At 37.4% G+C, this 23,260-nt stretch overlaps 1 protein-coding gene across 1 annotated transcript in view; it reads left to right on the top strand.

Annotated features, from left to right (window-relative positions):
• The window catches only part of LOC149836310 (subtilisin-like protease SBT4.14), a 41,159-nt gene that overhangs the window by 7,848 nt on the left and 10,051 nt on the right, over window positions 1-23,260 (top strand). The window contains exons 3-14 of the mRNA XM_090009751.1: window positions 1,402-1,497; window positions 6,556-6,647; window positions 7,042-7,139; window positions 8,296-8,439; window positions 9,612-9,714; window positions 11,276-11,789; window positions 13,797-13,888; window positions 15,346-15,570; window positions 17,360-17,468; window positions 18,966-19,179; window positions 21,023-21,500; window positions 21,978-22,053. Of these exons, the coding sequence (XP_089865877.1) occupies window positions 1,402-1,497; window positions 6,556-6,647; window positions 7,042-7,139; window positions 8,296-8,439; window positions 9,612-9,714; window positions 11,276-11,789; window positions 13,797-13,888; window positions 15,346-15,570; window positions 17,360-17,468; window positions 18,966-19,179; window positions 21,023-21,500; window positions 21,978-22,053 (2,241 nt within the window). The remainder of the gene's footprint in view (window positions 1-1,401; window positions 1,498-6,555; window positions 6,648-7,041; window positions 7,140-8,295; window positions 8,440-9,611; window positions 9,715-11,275; window positions 11,790-13,796; window positions 13,889-15,345; window positions 15,571-17,359; window positions 17,469-18,965; window positions 19,180-21,022; window positions 21,501-21,977; window positions 22,054-23,260) is intronic.

Genomic DNA, 23,260 nt, shown 5'->3' with positions numbered 1-23,260 from the left:
ACATGATATGCATGTCATATCTCTATTGTCTGATAGCACATGCATGAAAGAATATGATCCAAATGATATACCAAGTGGATGGTCGACCAATGAAGAAGAAGAAGATGACGAAGAAAAGGAGGAGAAAGAAGAAGAATATGAAAGTCAAACAAGTAATGAGGAAGCATTCTCGAGCTAGTGAAATACATCTTGTAATACATACCTCTATTTGATGTGAATGATTTGAATGTATACATCTTGTATTGCAAGTTAAGGATAAGTTATCCATGATTAGCAAGTGATGTCATATCTTATATTTTAATGTATTATAATATTTGATGTAAATGATTTGAATGTATTGAAATATATTGCAATGACTTAAATGATTTGAAGGTATTGTAATGTTTGAATGTATTGCATGAAGTTATTTTTTGATTTGATTATATATCTTTGATAGGTATAGAGTTATGATTTGAATGTATTACAATGATTTGAATGATTTGAATGTATTGCAATATTTGAATGTCTTGCATGAAGTTATTTTTTATTTGATTATATATCCATGAAGATATAGAGTTGTATAACTGATCCAATTGTATTGCAAGTTAAGGATAAGTTATCCATGAATAACAAGTGATGTCATATCTTATGTTTTAATATATTGCAATATTGGATGTGAATGATTTGAATGTATGAAATGTTTTGCAATGATTTGAATGTATTGAAATGTATTGTAATATTTGATGTGAATGATTTAAATGATTTGAATGTATTGAAATGTATTACAATGATTTGAATGTTTGAATGTATTGTATGATGTTTTTTATTTGTTAGAATATGGTTCGTGGAGGTCACAGTGGTCGAGCACCCAGTGGTAGTCAGTCTCGGCCTTCATCTTCACGGGCTGCTTCAATAGGTATATCATTTAACTAATTGTATACTTGATTAGTTTAAATGCGCATTGTGTGAATTTCTAACTCATTTTTCTATAGATGATATTTCGCCTACACATAACCCATCTACACCAGCTATTCATACACATCTCGAGACAATGCCGGATGCAGGGTCTTCTCAGTCTGACATACGATAACTCATTCAAATAGTGTATATCGATCATCGACCGTAAGTATTTTATTTTTACTTATATTATACTTATCTTATAAATATTGTATATTGATAGTTAATATGTACCAATTCATATGCAGTGCGAGGTTTGAGTCACAAAAAGTAATATGAGAGATTAGACATTCACTAGTTCAACATCTACCAGGACCGGTCACTCAATGGAAAGAGTACCTGAATGAGGTGTTGGACAGATTGTGATCCTCATTCATGATATACAATCGTTTCTCATAGTTAATGTGTTACATATTTAATTTTTTGTTATAGTCATGTCTACTAACTTTCTGAAATTATTTGTAGGTTTCGAATCGCTTTGCGACTATGATGAAGGAGCAGAACGCGAGGAAGGTGACTACCAGTCGATTTGCAGACATGCTACACAATATGAAGACTGCAGTAAGAAAAATATCTGATGGGATAGATGATCCACTGCAGTGGAAGGGTCATGACCCTCCTAATATCAGGTCAGATGTTTGGGATGCAATGTGCGACAAGTGGGTGGGGCATGAATTATAAACCGCTCAGCAAAAGTTGCACAAAACCGAGCGAAGATGCCTGATGTCCATCTACACACAGGTGGATCTAGAACTTTTGGGAGCCACCTGAAGAAAATGGTAACTCATCAATATATATATATATATATATATATATATATATATATATATATATATATTGTCAAATGTATTGGTATTGTTGCATATCTGTTAAATAATTTTTTATCATTTAACTTTGTAGAAAGCAGAAAAAGGAGGCATTGTGCCATACAAGGTTATGTTTGTTGAAACATATAAACGTAAGACCACAGAAGAGTTCGTATCAGAGAAGGTGAGAACGAAAACGATATATATTTATTGTATTAATAAATATTATAATATATAAGTTATCATAAATATTGTAATTCTTAATTATTAATTCATACCGTAATCATTACTTTGTAGGAGTCATACGAGTAACAGATGGTAGAGCAATATGACGATGACTCCACTCAGCATCCGACTTTTGATCCTGCAGCATGGGTGACTGCAATAGATGAACCCAAAAAGGGTCGTGTGTTTGGGTTTGAGAGTAATATGAACACCTCACCAATCGTTGTCTCCTCCAGTCACGGCTCTCAAAGTTTTCCTGCTAGCATTAGCTCCAAGCATTCGACTGACCAACGTAATTCTTGGGATGGTGTCTGCCATCTTGTTAAGGACACAATGTGTGACTATTTACATAAAGCAATTTCTGACGTTGTTCGTAATGAGTTGTGCTGCTTTTTTTGTGATAAGGAAACTTCGTCTGCAGGTGTCTGTCAAGTATGAAAGTTTCATATCATTAGATTTCAAGCTAGTATATGCATGATTTCATCACACATGGGCATAATTTCATCACTGTGAAAGTTTTTTTCCTACCTTATAACACATATATGCATGATTTCATCACTATTAAAGTTTTTACTACATTAGAACGCAAATAATCATGATCCCATCACTATGAAAGTTTTTTCATTACCTTAGAGCACATATATGCATGATTGAATCACTATGAGAGTTTTTTGACAACCTTAGAACACATATTTGCATGATTGAATCATTATGAATTTTTTTCTGTCAGCCTTAGAACATATCAGAATTCTGTTAATATCATTCACTTTATTGTTAGCTAGACTATGTGTAATTCACTCATGTTACTTTAATTGCCTTAGCTTATGTGCATTACATATAATTTATTTTATTATATTTTGTTTATCAATACTAACCTTTATTTTCTCTTATAGGATGCTGGAGATAATCAACGTAGAGAAGCTGAAGGGGCAGATCAAGACAATGAAGAAGATGACGCACAGAATCTTGGCGATGATTAGATTCATGCGTTGAATTTGTTGTACCTTCTTATTGTTTCAAAAGAAACTCTTTTTAAATGTTCACTTGTAAATAATTAAAACTTAACGAGGATTATAGTTGATCGATAAATTATTTGTAGTTGCTTTGTATATATATTTTTTATGTGTACTTTACTTTTTTATTCACAGGATATATAATTGTATCACGAGATTTTTTATATTTATATTTTAAATAAATTTTTTTATTGTTTTTTAAATTTTTCGTGACAGATTAGCGACGGATTTTATCCATCGCTAATTAGTATCAGCTTCCAATTTATCGACATATCAGGGATGAATATTTAACCATCGCAAAACTGAATCGACTGATGTTGTGCAACGGATTTTAATCCATCGCAATTTCGCCGCTACAATAGCGACGGATTCATATCTATCGCAAACTCAAATCTCTGCAGATTAACGACAACCTTGCGATGAATCATAGCATTCGCTAATTCATCGCAATTTAGCGATGAAAGTAATGACAGACATGTTTCATCGCTAATTAGTGACTAGAAATTTGTGATGAAAGTTAGTCATCGCTAATCCGTCGCTAAACTCTACAGCGAGGGATTGACGATGGATTAGCGACAGATTGCGGCCATCACTAATCCACAGATTTTTTGAAGTGAAAGACCAATTCTAACCTAGATCTTTGTTTCATATCGACATAAAAATGATGTTGAGAGAGAGAGAGAAAGATGCATCCATACCTATTGTGTAATACTAGATTGGTAACCTATTATGTAATACTAGATTGGTAACTTTTAACATTTTTATAATAGGTTTGGTATATAACTTTAAAATTGTTCATAACACACACTCTCCCTCTAACTTTAAAAAATATTCATAGTAGGTTTTGTAACTTTAAAATTTATCCATAATTTAACTTCTCTCTCTCATGGTAATCTCACATCCCCATGTGCGTCCCTATGTCAGAAAGTAAGAGTTCAATGTAAGTTTCAACATGCTGTCCCTTAACTTGGGTAACTTTCTATATGGTGTTTATATCTGTTATCTAAATAAAAGAAAAACATATTTTAAATACATTCTGAGCCATATTTTTTGTTGAGGATTTTCTCAGGTTTTGACCTTAACCCTAGTCTAAATCAGTCCTATATATGGTTCCAATTTTGGAAGAAATCTGGCCCATACTTTATCAAAATTTTGATCCTAGCCTCACCAAGGCACCAGATTCAAGTAGGCCATATTCAGCCCCATGTCTAACCCAACCTAGCACTTGACCCAATTGGTTCACGAGCGGAATTCTGTACCAACCTTGATCTCTAAGCCCAGGTCCACTTCTCTCCAAAATTTGTCTTAAGTCTCTTATGAACTCATCCCCATGTGATGTGTATGAATTTTTGGTGGAACAGAATCTTGTTACAAATTTGTGCAGGACTTGGAACCAAATATAAGTTCTCTCTCTCTCTCTCTCTCTCTCTCTCTCTCTTGGTAATCTGATGGGTGATGTCGGCATTACAATGAAATTTCTAAACAATTTTAAAAGAGATCTACACCTAACATAACCTTTGCCTCATTTTAATTTTTTTTTATAGTCAAGCTAGGGTTAGGCAGACCTTACCGGTTCATTGATCCAATACTACAAAAATTCACCCTTCTGTCAATGGGTGCGTCATGGGGAATTTTTAAAAAGTTCTTAAAGCAAGAAATTTTGTATATCAATGCTCTTCTTTTATTTTTAATAGTAGTATAGATATAGCCCTGTGCTCATCCCTAAAGTAAGACCTATTTTTTTAATGATCAATATCATTATTTGTTTTGAGCAGTAAGACAAGGTCTCTTTTTAGCAACATTAGAAAAACATGGGAAGAAGGGGTCAGCACCTAAAGTTTTACTTCATGAATAATGCGCAGTGTGTACTCACTTTTCATAAGAAATATGTGAATTCACTTTTCTTAAGAAATTTAGAAGAGAATAATATTCTTAGCTACTAGTTCTAACATAAGAAACTTGTCTCAATTACTTAAAAAGCTCATACCATCTCCAGTATAATTGTGTATCTCGTACATTATAAATGAATATCGAACTTCTTTTGCACATAAATAACAATCTCACTATCAAGGCCTTAAGTGACTTGTAAAGATACTACCATACAACAACCATTAATTAATTAAGCAAAGGTTAACTATTTTAATTCATATATATTTTTATAAAATTATATACAGCGATATTATTTTATAACTTCATAACAATATTTTAGGAACATTATTTTGCTGTGCCCACCTAGTAGGCCATCAACTTCTCGGACCCGGGTAGGGTCCAGATGCCCAGATCCGCACTCCTTTGCTAGACCCCCGGTATACCTTAAAATGTCTGGACCGAGTCCTCAATGCCCGGATATATACCAAAGCACCCAAGCCATACATTTCCCCAACGGTTTTCTTGAGCACATTCCATCATTCATTTGTGGAAAAATAGAAGTGTGTTAAAAATAAGTCCTGCAGTCGGCTTCTGGCACGTATAAACAACCTTCTCCCCAAATGCACTTCCTACTCTGGTCTTGCTGAAGTGGTAACTTAACAGGGTAGCCTTGATTTTCGGGTGTTAATCTTTGTCACCATATAACCATGCTTGGGTAACCACTCCCCACAAAATTTTGTGGATATAAGGGAAAGCAGTTAACATAACTTTTACTTGAAGAGGACATAGAGGCGTAGACCGGTTCTGCTATTTAATTAAGATTCCCGGTGCCTTCATTCTTCTCCTCAACCCACTCCAACAATGAAGATGGGAGGAATTCTGCTCTTTTCTCTTCTTTTCCTTCTTTTCTTCTCAGCAACTTTGGTAGTTGCGGCCCGGAATGATCCAGTAGTAGACAAAGAGGTCTGTTTTCACATTCTGAATGCCCTCTTCTTGAAGGCCCATTCACGATCTGTATTTTTTTAGTTTATTACGTGAAGAAACCACATCTGAAATCAGAGACGTCGTCGTGCTGGTGTTAGCCTGCTATGCTATACCTACAGTCTAATGATGCCCAACATGTGCATCATTACGAATTCAAATTATAGGTTTGTCGGGGGAGGAAAACTGAAATATGTAAACTAGTATGAACCAAGATTTTTGTTGGTCTTTTTTATAAATTTAACCCTGCAGATGCATTCAACATGGTCTATTTGCTTGGAATAGACTAATGGATCATTATAATCCGATCAAGAAATGTGATTTTGCATGCGTGAATATTTACAAAAAATTTAAGCTATTGATTTTCAAGCCTTAAAAGATGATTCTTATACATTGCAATAGAATGATCTAAGAGTATTTTTTTATAAAACCAAGCATCTAGATTGCATCCTTACAGTAAAATTAAAAAAAAAAAAACTATGAAAATCTTGGTGCATACCGGTTTACTTATTTAGTTGGTTTACATATTTTAGTAACCTTGTCATGGATCCACAAAAATAAAATAATTGTAGGCTTTTTACCGCGTGGTCATCAGAAAACAGGGCTCTGTTTGCGACCAGAAAATCTGCGGTTTTCTCCTCGGTTATTGAAAAAAAAAAGAATAAAAGTTTTGATCAACAGTAGTGACATCAAACAATTCTTTCATTGTAAAATGTTTGTTGCAGCATTACATTGTTTACATGGGCGATCTGCCCAACTCCATGAGCACATCCGCTGTTGAGATGCATTACGGTGTCTTGTCTGGTGTTCTTGGAAGGTAATTACAGGAACTACAATCTCCATTGTTACCACATTTATCTTACGAGTTATGATCATACAGAGGGTTTCTTTTGAGGCCAACCGTAAGGTAGTGCCTGAATTGTGGGGCGCAAGTGACCGCGGGACCATTGTGTCATGTCCCGCATCGAACACGGGACTCCTGCTGGGACACAAGTGTTCACGAATAACACTTGCAGCCCGCCAAAGCTGCACGCGAAATTCGGATCCCCCCAAGTAGGACATGTTTGTCCGGGACACAATGGTACAGGATGAGTTGTCCGGGACCATTGCATCCGACGATTCATAAGCTAAACCATTTGTTTCTCACTGCTAGTGGTAGATTTCATGACATGATGATTGGGGTTTTGAAGCTGATGACTCTTAATTCACAGCACGGCCGCTGCTAAGGAAGTCATAGTGCACAGTTACAAGAACAGTTTCAATGCTTTTGTAGCAAAGCTCACGCCGCAGCAGGCTCAGGCTATCAAAGGTTACTTGCAGTGAACTCTTAACACATGGGCTCATGGAACTTGAATGGGGGTTGTTTATAAAGAGTTTAACTGCAACCTCTCAATTGAGGGATTTTTCTTTTCTCTCTAATGTAAAACCCTTATTTTCAAAAATTTCTTGGTTTGATATTATTAGCACAAAATGTTTGGATCCAGATTCAACTTGGCTTTGCCTGATTTAAACAGGATCCAGGTTCAGATTTGGATTAGCTCAGGTTCAAGTTTGGATCAACTATCCCAATTTGTATCCAACCCATATAATCCCTATTTCTCAGAGCTCTATGAATGGCCATCATTCATATAGGGATGCAAACGGTTTGGACCCAGAACAGCTAAATATATCGGGGAGTCAGGTCCATTTGGATCCGGCAACAACCAAAAATTGCAAAACCGCTATATTGGTTCGAACCCATTTGCATTATGGGTGTCAACAGGTCAGGTTTGGTTTGGACCCAGGTGGAAGTATACTTGGCCCCGATTTTTGGGTATAGTATCGGGTCCGGACCGGGGCCTAATCGGATCCACCATAAGAGAAACCATACCCAGACCAAACAGGAACTTTATGAACCAGACCCAAGCCATATCCGGTAAAATAATATTTATTATCATTTTTACATTAAAAAATTGCGCGTCTTAATCAAAACATGGGTCGGGCCCAGGTCTGGTATAAAATTTCACAAACTATGCTCAGATCAATGTATTAATCCGACCTTCGGGTCTGGACCCGGGTCTTAATCAGGTTTTCTTATTTATCACCATATATGTGTCGGGTCCGGGTCTGGGTCCGGGTAAACCCAACCCATTGACACCCCTAATTTGCATCCCTACATTCCTATAACAGCTGTCTATAGGTTGGACTTGCGTCGGGTGCCTGACCAAAACCAAACCTGAATATCCAGGTTCGGGCATAAAAATGGTGAACCAAATATAAATTGAGGTTGACAAGAACCCGACCTGAGCAATATGTGCAGTGGGTTTGAGTTAGGGTTTTTGGTCAGTTATCGACTCGAGTATCTTATATGTATTTAAAGTAAAAAATATATATACTTTTTTAAATTTCCTTGGGTCTTCTTTCATGTAGTGTGCAAGTAACGTTGTCTTTCCTTACACTGAAACCAAGGCTGCCTTTATGGACAGGTAGTGAGCAAGTTCTCACGGTCTTCCCCAACCGATACCACAAACTCCACACAACAAGATCGTGGGACTTTATTGGGCTTCCACTGAATGCACAAAGGAACCTACAATCAGAGAGTGACATCATTGTGGGTGTCTTGGACACAGGTAATACGACTATGTCCTGTGAGATGTCCTGTGAGAGATATGTTTGTGTGGCTTGTCAAAGATACGTTTGAAGGGTACCTCATCAAATTGAATGCAACTGATATTTATCAGTTATATTCAAATCATAACCGCACATCTCAATTGATGGAGATGCGTGCCGGAGGCATTTTTTACAGTACCAAAAAGATGCACGGTTTCCAAGTGAGAGGTGCATTGGAGGTTGAACGAATGCAACATGACTTAATCTGCTTTGGTATGTGTATAGTAAAAAGCTGTAATATATATATATATATATATAGAGAGAGAGAGAGAGAGAGCCGAAAGAAGAATATATATATATATATATATATATATATAGAGAGAGAGAGAGAGAGAGATGGGGCCAACTGCTTACCTACCACAACATATCGGGCTTGTAAAGGTGTTTTTTTTTGTTTTATCAAATATGATCAAACATATATGTTCTATATGCTTGATTTTACAGGAATCAATTTTTGGACCATCCTATTCCAATAAGTGGATAGGTTCTTATAAGGTTTGAAAATCAACTGTCCAATTTCATAAATATTCAAGACTTAAACATCATGTTTTTTTTTATCTAAAAACAAGATCCAAGTGTCATTTCTTAGGAAACCAACCATGCCAAACACATCTGCAAGGTCAAATATACAAAAAAAAAAACACCCCTAATATCTGTCTGCTTGCAGTAGGCACCTACTCCCCACCCTATATGGCTATATTTATATATATGAGCATCTGCTAAACAACCTTATCTTCTAAATAGTACTTCTTAAACGGCTTCAAAAGACAATGCTTGCTTAATTTGAATTCATAGATGTATTCTCTATACCTTATTTAGTAGAAAACACATTGGATTAAGCATCTTTCCTGTTTAGATGTACTTAAAGTGATTGAAAACCAACAGCTCATACTGCACCAAAACTTGATGAAAGTAAAATCAAGGTTTCTCCATTCAAAGTATGGCTTTTAGTGAGTAAGTAATGATAAATCTCAAGGTTAGGATTAAGCAAAAAAATACATACAATTGTGGTTTTCAGAAGTGTTTAAGACAGTTTACAACAAACTTTGTTGGAGCTTCTGTGTGTGTGTGAGTGTGTGTGTGTGAGAGAGAGAGCACATCATTAACACCATATATATCTCGATAATTACAGGAATTGAACATACCTCTGAGAGCTTCAACGACAAGGGATTTGGACCCCCACCTGCAAGATGGAACGGGAGCTGCGGCCCTTACACCGACTTCTCATGCAACAAGTAACTTACTTTGATCTCATCACCACATATCATCAAGAGGTGGGGGTTTGAACACATGATTCCCAGTTAAGATCATAAGTCAATGTTACAAATATTAATATATCGGGATTTTATCGTTAAGGTAAAATTAATATTGTGGTTTTTTTTCTTTGAGAACATCTCAAGAAAATAACTACAGATATCGACTTAATAACTATATATAAAAAGTAAAGTATTGCAACAAAAATAAGGGTGTTTTATAAATATTTTCTATATTTGTAATCAAAATTCTGTCTAAATATCAAAATCTCCTAGTCTAATAAATGCTTTCTACTAAAGAAGAAGCATAAGAAAATCACATATGTATGTCCAAAGCCGAGAAAATACTGGCTATAGTCATGGGTTACAAACCTACAAGTGAAAAATGCTATTTATTTATTTTTTTGCGCGTGTAACCCTCTAAATGTGATCTACATTTTTTAGTAGAAACTAGCCTTTCATCATATTTTTTTAACGTATATGTCAGATTTTTCAGTATCGAAAAAACAACAATCTAATATATGCAATGAATCACATTTTTTCATCCAAAAAGATATGATCTTAAGGTCAAGTCCTAGTATTTTAGCCATATTTAACACATCAAGCCAACACACATCACTTTTATCCACATATAGGGCTGGTAAACAAGCCAAATGAACCGAACAGGGCATGTTAATGCTTGACTCTTTTACTAATGAACTGAGCTCATGTCAGGGCTCATGCTCGTGTTTAAAGCTCATCCCCGAACAAGAGATGTCTCATGTAAATATTTTTTATGTTATTTATAAATAGAATTTACAATATATATGAGTAACTAGAATATGAGAACTGAAATATGAGAACTAGAAATATGGGTATTTCCAACACTTTTTTTGCAAATCCAATCATGTGGATATGCTTGGCATGGTGAATTTGCTGGGAATCAACCATTGGATCATGTATTTTTGATGAAAAAATATAATTTTTGAATGCTTAAATATTTATGAAGATTATGAGCCATTGGTTTTAAAACCTTAAAAAAAATCATGTTTACAAGACAAAATCAGATGACTCAAAAGTGGGTACTTATAAAACCAAACATGTAGATCACATTCTTACGTTTAGATTCAAGAGAAAAAAACAAAAAATCTATAAAAGTAGAGGTTCACACATTAGTTCTCATATTTCCAGTTCTCATATTTTAGTGATTCTAATATATATATATATATATATATATATATATATATATATATATATATTAGTTAATCATTATTATTTTATGTAAAATATACATTACAAATTAAAAACAAGTACATATTTTATCTATACGAGCTAGCCTGAGCCGAACACCCTGTGTTTGGGCTCCACTCAATTAAGCTAAACGAGTTGCTCATGGCTGGGCTTGCCAGCTATAAGGGCCGATCATGGAGTTCATGACGAGCCCAGACACGAGCTGCTCGATTGATTTAAACACCCCCATCCGCTTATCAAACGTGCCCTAGTGATTGAAGTGTGCATTAGTTGTGATATTTGAGTAACCTCTTTGTTGGAACACTTTTTCTAGTAAACTGATTGGTGCAAAGTACTTCAACCTCGAAAAGAATGAGGCTCCTGGTGAGCTCAACTCTCCGATAGACGTGCAAGGCCACGGTACACACACAGCTTCCACTGCCGCTGGTGAGACCGTACAGGGCGCTAGCTATTATGGGCTCGGTTCAGGCACGGCTCGAGGCGCAGTTCCATCGGCCCGGCTTGCCATGTACAAGGTGTGTTGGCTCGGGTATGGTTGTTCCGATATGGACATGCTTGCGGCATTTGATGCCGCCATTGCTGATGGCGTCGACATAATCTCAGTGTCGATTGGCGGTGATTCCAATGATCTCTTAACGGATACTATATCAATTGGCGCATTCCATGCGATGAAGAAGGGGATCCTAACCGTCTGCTCTGCTGGTAACGATGGACCAGATCGCGGAACAGTTCAGAATTATGCTCCATGGATCTTAACTGTTGGTGCCACTGCCATGGATAGACAATTCAGAAGCAAAATCATACTTGGCAATGGCAAGAGATTTGCGGTATATCTCTCTCTCTCTCTCTCTTTCTATATACAACATTGGTCCTAAATATGAAACAGTGCTAATTAATGGAACATTTTATTGGTTTTTGGTGTTCTTTCAAAATTCTGACTGAACAGATGTGTTCGGCATGATCGATTTACTAGAAATCGATACTTGCATCATGCATTTTGAATGAAAAAATGGTATTTGAAACTTTAAAGATTTGTGAAAATTGTACGCCATTGATTTTTTGAAACTTTATAAAAACCTACCCATGCATCAGAATCAAATGCTCCAACAACATATTCTTATAAAAACAATCACATAAATCACATATGTACTGTCAGAATTTCAAAAGAATACCAGAAATCCAGTAAAATATTTCATTTAGTAATGTGTCATATTTAGCACGTATGCTATAAATATATAGTGATGCAAACATGTGAAATGGGTTTTTTGGCTTTTTTAGTATTTTTTTGCACGATTTCGACCCGTGTAGATGTGTTCGACACTGTCAATTTACTAGGGATCAACAACTGGATCATGTGTTTTCTATGAAAAAATGATATTTGGTGCCTCAAAATCTTACAAAGATTTTATATCGTTGATTTTTCCAACCTTATGAAAAACTACTCATGTCAGAATCAAACTCTCCAAGAGCTGATCCCTATAAAATTAAGTAAGTAGATATGTGATCTTTATGGTCATAATTTACAAATAAAATGAAAAAAAACCAACTTAGCATGTTTGCATCACTATATATGTATATATATATCCAAATTATTTCGATGAAAGTTTCTTATTTTTATGTAAAAAATTTTGATTCAATACAAGCAGTAGATTTTTGGATTCCTTCAATGACACATGTAAAATATGAAAAAGTCTCTAATATAATATATATTTCTATTAAATAAACAATAAAGTTCGCATTTATAGGTCAGATTTACAATATAAGTGATAAAACATTGAAAACTAAATGGTTCATTAATCGATTTATTCCTAAACTGGTTGGGAGAACCAATTGCCCTATATATATGCCGCAATAATTCAAAAAAATAAGTTGGTTCGAGCTTAATTTAATCAAGCTAAAGGTTTGCCATTCAAACTCGAACTCTACTGAATCTGACCTCGACTTTGTTCTTAAGAAGTCGAGCCTAATTCAAGCTCAAGTTCAATGGTTAGTGAACCAACTTGAATGAACAATTAGAAACAAGTTGGCCTCATGTGCACCCTTCTCTGAGCTCCCTCCACTTCCTCAGCAACCCCCAAATGTCCCTAACAAACTAGATCGGATCTCGTGATATGCTAAATCACTTATCCTCGGTTTTTTGTGTTGCCACCATATCGGGGTGTCAACAGATTGGATCTGGTTCAACCCGGATGAGTCCAAACCCGAATCTGTCTTTCAGGTACTGGTATCGGGTTCAGACCTGGTTCCTATCGAGTCTTCTATAAAAAACCACACCCAGGTCTTATCGAGATTACATGAAGCAGATGCAATGATCCATACATGGTAAAATAATACTTTTTATCTTTTTTATATTGAAAATCATGAGTCTTAATCGGAACTCACATCGGACCTGGGTCTAGTATGAAATTTCACAAACCCTACCCAACTCCATATAGTAATCGGACCCTTTGGCTCTGACTTGGTTTCTAATCAGTCCTCCTCCTTTATCACCAAACTCTAACCCTATAGGGCTCGGTACTCGTGGGGTCCGGTCAAACCCGATCCATTGACACCCCTATCACCATCATTCATTGTGTAAACATGTGGAGCCCACACAGATCGCCATATGACATTGACGCCTAGTGAAAGCCATTGATGTTTTCACTGGACGCTGACAACTCCAAAACACCAAAGATAGTGATTTGGCTTATCACCTGGTCTACTCTCCTAACAAAATCCAACTTTTGACCTCCAAGAAAAGCTTCAAGTGTTTGTATGGTAAAATCCAGCTTTGGAACTTTCTATAAACAACTAACTGGGCCACTAACTTTCTCCATGGTGAAATGACTTTGCAGGGAATTGGAATAAACACAGTTGTTCCTGAGCAGAACTCCTACCCTCTGGCCAACAGTATCAACCTCGCCCCACCTCACGCCGCGTCAAATGAGTAAACCTACTTAACCTTAAACTTCCGGCTATTTTTAACAATTCCTGGAAATGGACGACAAGTTTTAAATCTTTAATGCGGGAATTAAACCACCTCTGCCGTCGGCGAGCAGATAATTTCCTGCTTCATTTGATTCATATATATATCCGCCCGGTGTAATGAATAGAGAAGAACTCTCATGCCTGCAGTGTTCTCTTACTATCACTACACTTCGTTCGAGAGATCTGATCTCTTCCGACCTCACCGGGCCGAGCGAAGGGAAAAGAAGGGGCCTATCTATTATATGATCTTAATGCAACATGCAGCACATGACAGTAGTTCAGTGCACTGTTAGGCTTAAAGATAATTTTCTGACTTGTGTGCTTTTTACTAAGCACATGCCGGAACCGTTGTTGATTACACCGCATGGATACGGCCGTTTTATGAAGTTTTTCAGTATAACTATCCGACCCTAATCCTAGTCCTTCCTAAACCCTATCCTATCCTAACCTAACCTAAATGATATAAAAACATAAACAAGGTAGCCTATGGCAAAATTTTAATTCTTTATAACTTTGTCCAAAATGACATTTTTAGTATATGTTTTGGTCTCTCAAGAATGATATATGTTTTGGGAATGTGATTATAAATTTGTCATACAAATAATTTTTTCTAAAAATAAAAAGGTGTTTCTTACATGACACATTTGTTACACCCTCTCTCTGCTTATTATTTATTAGATAACTACATTTTTGGGATCAATTTTTTTGGATAATTACTTCACCTGTTTTTTCTCTCAAGTTATTTAGGGCATTAATATTAACAAATTTTAAATTAAACCCCTTAAATTTACAATCCTACCTTACCTATGCAATAGTTTGACCTTTTTATTTAATTTGTCGAATAGCATGATATCGATTTTCACTAATTTTTTGTATTTTATGGATTAGAGATGTTATAAAAGCATTGATTGTCCATTCTTTTATTAGTAAGTTATATTTTAAGTGCACAAGAAAATCATTAACATAGTAATTAAGCATAACATTCTTTGGGTCTTCAAATTCAGTTTCGATTATTATTTCTCAACGTGCATTTTTTATTAAAATAAGCATATTATTTTAAATGTGTAAGCAATTTAAATTCTTCGCTGCTTTTACTTTTTGTCGTACTCAAAATTATAATTTAAACCTCATTTCTCAATCCGTATAGTTTTGGATTCGGATCAGCATTTTATGTCAGATATGGAGTTGATCCAAATTGAAATCCGACCCAGTTGCATTTTGTACATGTAAAGAGCTAGTTTTGTTCTATTTTTTCTGGATCCAATATTACCGGTTTGGATTTGATTTGACCTTACCTTCTCGGATATGATTAGGATCTACTGTTTACATTTTGGATTCGAATCTGCAGGATCTAGCAAGATCAGGTTGAATCTGACCCGTTCGCACCCCTGGTTCTCTATACTTTTGTTGTTTTAGGTTCTGCATGTCTGGGATGCTTGACGAAGCCAAGGTAAAGGGCAAGATTGTGCGTTGCAAGCTGCTCGAACCTGGTGCGGATCGACTTCTAAGGCATCTTGGAGCTGCAGGTATCCTTCTTGAGAGTGTCGTTAAATTGGATACAGCATCGCCTTATATAATACCCGGAACAACCATCAATTGGCGTGTGGGGAAAACCATCAATAACTACATCAACTCTACCAGGTGACTTGTTCGCAACCTATCAACTCACTTCTACCCCCAAATCTCTGACCGCACATTAGCTGACCTACCGTTGGTAAAACCCTTGAGCCCCCCCGACCCACCGGGGAATACACCAAGCTTTGACCTTGCAGCAAGGGACACTACCTGTGCGGTTCCAACTTGGTGACATTCACAAGTCGTCCCTACAAGTTGAGTGCAGCCTATGTAGGAGCTCTGAGATTTTTTTTTTTTACAAGAAACCGTCGCTGAAGAGAGGAAAAACCCCGGGTGGAGCCCATGACCACCGTGCTTTAGGATACTGACACGTTTTTCTCATGTGCAAAAGTGTTTGAAATATATTAGAGTTTTTTTTTTTTTTTTGCATAATGGTCCTCACATTATGGACAACACCAAAAAAACATGCCTACTACATTGGATTTTCCAGTATCACCCTTGCATTTCAAAATGTTAGAACAAATGTGCTCTTCTTTCATGTGACATTTAGTTACCTTAGTGATGGTTTTGCCATGACTGGAAAGAAGGGGAAAATATTGGCTACACTCTAGAGTACCATACTCTCTAGCTGAAACTCATTGGCGCAGGCTCTATTTTTACAAATTTAACCCCAAAGATGTATTCAGCATGGTTAGTTTACCAAGAAATGCATTTTAGATGGACTGGTTTAGACACAAAAACATGATTTTGTCAATTGTGAAATTTTGGTGCGTTGTGGACTGTTGAAATATGAGGTCCTTAAAACATCAACTTATATAATATAGATTATCTATTTTTGTTTTACTGCACAATCATGTGGATCATACTGGTATGGCTTGATCCACAAAAAAAAAATGGAAATATAAAGAAACAGGTTGTTTCTAACTTTCTATTGGATGGGACAGCACAATCAAGAGTAGCCAATATTATCCCAGCAAAAAGTAATGTTATCAGTATCAGTGCTTATGGCCGATACACATCGTACGGGCACAAAATCGATATGCTGCTAGCCTGAATCAGCTATTTTTCAATATATGTAAAAGATACCAATTTTTTTAAGAATATTAATTTAAAATTATTTTAATGGTTTTAACACATGTCATGTTATGAATGACACATATTAATTTTTTATTGTTTTTGGCCCGAGTATCGCGTATCAGGCGATACAGCTGAATCAGTGGCCAAACGATTCAGGGCTGATACCGATACTGACAACATCGGCAAAAAAAGAGGATTGATTTTGGAAAATGGAATAAGGGACGGATAGTTTTGGTTTTGGCTTACAAGGGAGAGATGATTATGGAAAGAATTCATGTGAGGGGGGGGGGGGCAAACAGGGGTGTAGCAAAAAAAATTTATTTGTGATAGTCGGGGTTCGGGGGCAGCGCCCCCGGAAATTTTTTTTTGAGATAAAATAAAAAATGGCTACAATTATTAATAAAAATCTATTTCATATGGACAAATCAAACTATTTGCTGCAGTCAGGGCTGGGACTGGGACTGGGACTGGGCTGGGCTAAAAAATGGATAAAAATCTATTTCATATGGAATCAGGGCAGGGCTAGGACTGGGCTTTAAAAAAAAAAAATTAACTGTTTGGGGAGGCAGGACTGGGCTACAGCCCAGTCCTGCCCCCCCCTAGCTACGCCCCTGATCATGAGAATAAATTGTACTAGGATAGTTTTTCTCTTCAAGTCCTTACATCAGGCAACTAATTAGATACACTGATGGCTTATTTTAGTTGTCCTTGAATTCTTTTGTGCTGCTTCAAACTGGTTAAGCAAGTAGAGATTCTGAACAAAGTTGTGATGATGCAGGAATCCGACTGCTTTCATTTCCAAATCCTTTGTCTTCAATGTTACAGCCCCATTTGTAGCTTCCTTCTCATCTCGTGGCCCAGCCCCTACTTCTCTTAAGGTCATCAAGGTAAGCATGATCCTGCCTCTAGTTTTAACTAATGTTGTTAGAATTGGTTTATGAACTGAATCGTTTTTTAAAAAAGATTCAAAGAATTGGCCTATTTAGAATCGAATCGAATCCTGTCTTGAATCGGCCTCTTTAAATGTTTTATTTTTAAAAAAAAGGGGTGAAAACATACAAATCAGGAAAATTATTACAGTACAAAAATATAAGTAAATGATGACTTATAAGGTGCAATCAATTTCTACAATATGCATTTAATGCCTAAACAATCAATAGCCAATAAATATTGTAATTATTATATAAAATTGTAAACGAAAACAACTGAGCTGATTTCCAAGAAATCTATTCGAATCGGCCAAACCGGGTCGCTTCGATTTGGACAACATTGGTTTTAACTGTTTCCATGTTGCAATTTAACCTATTGTGCCAGTGTCAATGCTAACTGTGTTTGTTTGAATCTATCTTAATCACTAAAATCCCACTTTGATTAGTCTGATGTGGTGCTAGATGTGCACTAATAACAATGACTAAGAAATTAAACCCGCTTCGGCAGGGAACTTCATCATTAAAAAAAAAAAAAAAATTGTTTCTAGCACCATCCATACCAGTCAGGAAACTCACTTTTAGCTATTAGTTAGAAGAGAAAACGCTTAGGAAGCGTAAGAAAAAAGAATGAAGGGTTACCGGTAAGCTACCATCCTTTTCATTGTTCAAGGGATGCTGATTTGCATTAGAAACAACTTGAAGAATTGATGAACTTTTGAGTTGCTTGCATGATTTCATCCAATATATGAGTAGTGATATGAGAGTTTACCATCACAAAAATCCACTTATGCTCTTTTACAGCGCAATGGCGATGTGATGTGCTTCTTTACAGCAAATTTCATGCTATTGTTGTTTGCAAACCAAACGTTTCGACCTGCTGTACTCTATAAAATATATGTGAAATATATTTATTACTTGTGGACAAGCCTATATGAGCAGAGCTGAGCCAAACACTCCTGTTCATATCCAGCTTGTCAAGCCTATTTCATGAGTTTGGATGTGATTTTTATAACCAGCCGAACACGAGCAACAGCAGCTCATCTCGTTTCCCAGGCCCCGTCCTAGGCGTGGCGTTTGTTAGACGCCAATTGGGCACAATTGGCTGAACAAATAGTACTGATTGCCAAAATTTGTAGATGAGCAATATTTTTCTAAAGATTGTGGATGGTTTTGTGTGTGTATGGTTGTGTGTTGTTCAATGTTGTCAGTACCGGTATCGGCCACTTATCGTAACGATACTCAAGCGAATCATTTCTGAATCAGCCAAAATATATTACATGTCAATCAGAACGTGACAAGTGTTAAAGCCATTAAAATAATCTTAAAACAATATTAAAAAAATTAATTTTAAGTATTTTTTTTTTTACATTTATTTAAAATTAACCTATCCAGGGGTAGAGCGTATCGATTTTCTGAGGATACACACGGATACTGACAACGTTAGTGTTGTTACAGCCGGATATTGCAGCACCTGGGGTCGACATCCTGGCCGCCTACACCACAAAGAAATCAGTGTCTGGTGACTCTGATGATCCGCGCATTGTGAAGTACAATTTCTTATCGGGTACATCAATGGCATGCCCTCATGTAGCTGGAGCAGCTGCATATGTCAAATCCTTGCACCCAAATTGGACCCCTGCTATGATAAAATCAGCCCTCATGACTACAGGTAGAGGCATCCATCACTTGGAAGAGCAGTTACTGTCATATTGCATATGACGTTATATTTCATCACTACCGCACATCTCACTTGATGAAGGTGTTCATGGGCCCACTCTCACATATCCCAAGGTTTTTGAGTGAGATGTATTGAGGGTTGAATGCCTCCCATCCTTCCCTTTCTTCTTGATGAACATTTAGTTTGACCATCTGGTAGGAATGGCAGTGGACTGAGGAGAAACATGGCCCCGCCCCTGCCTCGCCTCGCTTGGACTGAGGATGGAGGACATGAAATTGGGATGGAGGTTAAAATCAAAACCCATGCGGGGATGGACTTATGCTTTTTCCTGCCCCATTCCAATCCCTGCTGCACCCTGTCCCCAATCCTTCTTTAGGGATGGCAATGGACCGTGGGAAAACGGAGCCCCATCCCGCCTTCTCTCATTTAGACCGGGGATGGAGGCAGTGATGAAATTTAAAAGCAAAACCCATGCGAGGATGGAGGGCAGGATTTCTGGAGACATTGTCCCCTGCTCCGGTCCACTGTCATCCATACCAACTGGAGCTCCGCTTGTTTGGTAGGAGCAGTTAGTACACCTTCACACGTACGCGCACACACACACCATTAAACATGAAATGGAAGCGAAGGCTTTTTAATGCTAGTCAAATAACGGTAAATGCTGGGAACCATAGTATATTCAAATTTAGCATGATATTAATAGGTTGGAATGTTTTTTAACTAAACATTTTTATATTTTATAATTTAAATTATATATAGATATTTTTCTGACTTTGTTCAGAAAAATCAAAATTTTGAAATTAATATCGCAAGATTTTACCGAGAATAAGATCTGTGATTATGACTATACTTGCATATATGTTAATATGATATGCTTCCTCATGTTGGTATGAACCAAATGGGAAACGTTTTGAATTGGACCTTTTCAAATATCTCAAAATGACGTAGATGGCACTAATTTTTAGTATAATACCATAACTGATCGTGATTTAGAAAATATAACATACATGGCTTATTTATTATTTTTTAATAATTTTGCTCTTTAGTTTTGTCGAAGTCATGGAGCATGATTTTTTCAGATAACTTAGACAAGTGGTTTGACCAAGGCATTAAAAGAGTAAAGCACCATTAAAAAAAATCAATTGGCTATATGTGTCATACTTTAATTCGTGAATGGGTCATGTTTGTCATATCTTTTCTGTCTCAGCCAAAACATGGAATGGTGTCATCTACATCTGTCGATTCAAATTTTGGTTTTGTTTAAATTTATTTTATATAAATATATTTCTTAAAAACATTTTAGTCAACCAATTCGAGGCACAATCGGTTTGATTAGGCGATTCGGCCCACACTTTGAATAAGGTTGAATAGACCCCCTGTCTCATTTGGTTAAAGGCTGACTCAATCTAATTAACATCAATTTTGATAATATATGTAGGGGAATGAAAACCTACTAAATAGAGAACCTCCTAAACCTACTCAATAAAAAATATTTATCAGGTTTTTGGTGTTTTTTTTTTATTCTGACCTTACATAGATCTATGGTTTGCTTTTTATAGGAATCAGTTCTTGGAGCATTTGATTCAGATGCATCGATATGTTTTTATAAGGTTTCAAAAATCAAGGGTACCATTTTTTTCATCCAAAATGCATGATCCAAGTGTCAATTTTTGGCAAATCAATGGTAAGGTGGGAATTTCTAAAAAAATACCAAAAATCTAATAAATGTTTAAGTTTGAGAGGTTTTCTATTGATAGGTTTTCATATATGTCTCTCTCGTCCACACAAAAAAAAAAATTGATGTTCATTTTGTCTTTCTTCCCTTGCGTTTCAGCAACCCCAATGACCCCACAAAGCAACAAGGATGCAGAATTAGGTTATGGTTCGGGTCAACTGAACCTGGCCAAAGCCGCGGACCCAGGCCTGGTGTACAACATGGACGAGGCCGCATACATCAGCTTCCTATGCAGCCAGGGCTACGTCAAAGACAACGATCTCCGGATCATAACCGGAGACAAGAGCATCAACTGCTCCCATTTCCCCAAGGCGACCGGATCCGACGGCCTGAACTACCCCACCATGATGATGGCCCTTCCCGGCGGCAACCAGACCCAGGGATCGACGACGGCCATCTTCGTCCGGAAAGTCACCAATGTGGGGCCCACGCACTCAGTCTACAACGCTAAAGTGGAGTCCCCAACCGGCATCTCTATCACTGTGAAGCCTTCTGCTCTTGCCTTCACTCGCCCGCGCCAAAAGAGGTCCTTCATGGTCATCGTTAGAGCACAGCCTTCCCTTACCGACTACATCAGGTCGGCTTCTCTCACATGGTCAGACTCCGTTCACACTGTTAGAAGTCCCATCATTGTCATATAAAAAAGTCTTGATAGGCGGGTTCGGACGTGGCATTCAGTCATGTAGAGTTGGTGATTCATACTGAGGAAAAGGGAAGGATTCCTCTTGCATTTTAAGCTCATAAAAATTTTGTGTTATCTCATGCCCACAAGAATAGTCATTCAATGCAGAGGCTAAACAAGGAGTTGTTGGCACTGTTTGTTTTTGTTTTTGTTTTTGTTTTTGTTTTTGTTTTTTTTGTCTTTTTTTTTATATTATCACAAAGAAAAAGCACCTTAAGATGGAGACATAGTCGTGGGGAGTTAGTAATTTTGAAAGTTTTGTAAGTTGAAAGTTCTCTTCTTTTAACCGAGTCTTTTTTTTTTAATATAAGATCCAATTTGAACAATCAGTTTGCTGGTTAATGGTTTTTTTATGAGTTCATATTTGAATAGAGCTTTCAAGTACATCCAATCCAACACCAGCCAGGTTCACCCAAGTGGTAGCGGGTGTGAGGCTGAGCCCTCTCAGGTTTGAGTACTTACATCGTGTGTGTGTGAGTGTCTTTCTGTAACACTCTAAAATTTTAACTTATGATTTCGAAAACATTGACGAAAAACCTTTCAAAGATAAGAGTTTTTATTTTTAAAATGTGTACCTGCACACCCTACGACGCTTACCTGAGGGCGGCAAGAAGATCTAACATGTAATAACAAACAAAGCATCTACAATGCAATCACAACAATGAGCAAGTATAGAAATCCAGTAATAGGAATCACTGTAGAAATGAGCCTACCCATATAGCATACATCAAGCATGTAATTTTAGAAGAGTAGGAACGAGGAAACACAAAACAGACAATTACAAGTTATATTGTTCTACATGTAAGCATGTATGCAAAATAAATTATTCTATCTCAGAATCCTTATACATTATTTCATTCATCCAAAATCCTCGTGCGACTTTTCCCTACCTCGAGATGTTATGTGGCTGCGTGCGCCTATGAGTGTAGGTGATACGGGGCTCGAGCCGCAGAGCTAGAGCACGATTCATCGTACGAACTACAAACAAACAAAACGTGATTATCGACACATCGCAAGCGTTGGCTGAGTTGGGGTCGATCCCAATCCAACATTCAACACCATAGGGTTTTGAACGCAGTTACGTGCTCTAACAGCTTTTACCAAACAGCACATGCGGAAACCCATTTGGTTCCACTAAAAGGAGAATCAGACAGGGAGTGCTTGTCCTGCTTGCTGGAATAGGAGGGCGGCAGGGGCTTGCCCCTGCCACCCTTTTGTTTTCGGCAGGCAGCCCCTACCTGCTGGATTAGAAGGGCAACAAGGGCATCGCCCCTGCCTGTCGGAACAGAAAGGCAGCAGGGGCTTTGCCCCTGCCTGCTGAAAACAAAAGGGTGTTAGGGGCAAGCCCCTGCCGGTCAAAAACATCAAAGAGAGAGGGAGAGGGGAGAGAGGGGAAGAGGTCGTCATCCCCCCTGTCGGACCTCCAGCGACAAATAGAGAGAGAGAGACCAGGGGCGGCAGGAGCCACCTGTCTGCCCCCTGGCAAGCAACAGAGGGGGGAAGGGCGATAGGGGCCACCTACCGACCCCCTGGCAGGTCACAGAGGAGGGGCAAGGGCAGCAGGGGCTGCCGGCCACCTGCTAACCCTTAGGCAGGCCCCATATGAGAGGGGGAGGGGCGGCAAGGGCCACCTGCTGGACCCCTCCTGCACACAG

The sequence above is a fragment of the Nuphar pumila genome, chromosome 6 (genome assembly GCF_984573655.1).
Source record: "Nuphar pumila chromosome 6, dmNupPumi1.hap1.1, whole genome shotgun sequence".
NCBI classification, from domain to species: domain Eukaryota; kingdom Viridiplantae; phylum Streptophyta; class Magnoliopsida; order Nymphaeales; family Nymphaeaceae; genus Nuphar; species Nuphar pumila.
The sequence above is the reverse complement of the archived record's forward strand: the minus strand, read 5'-3'. Positions and strand labels throughout refer to the sequence as shown.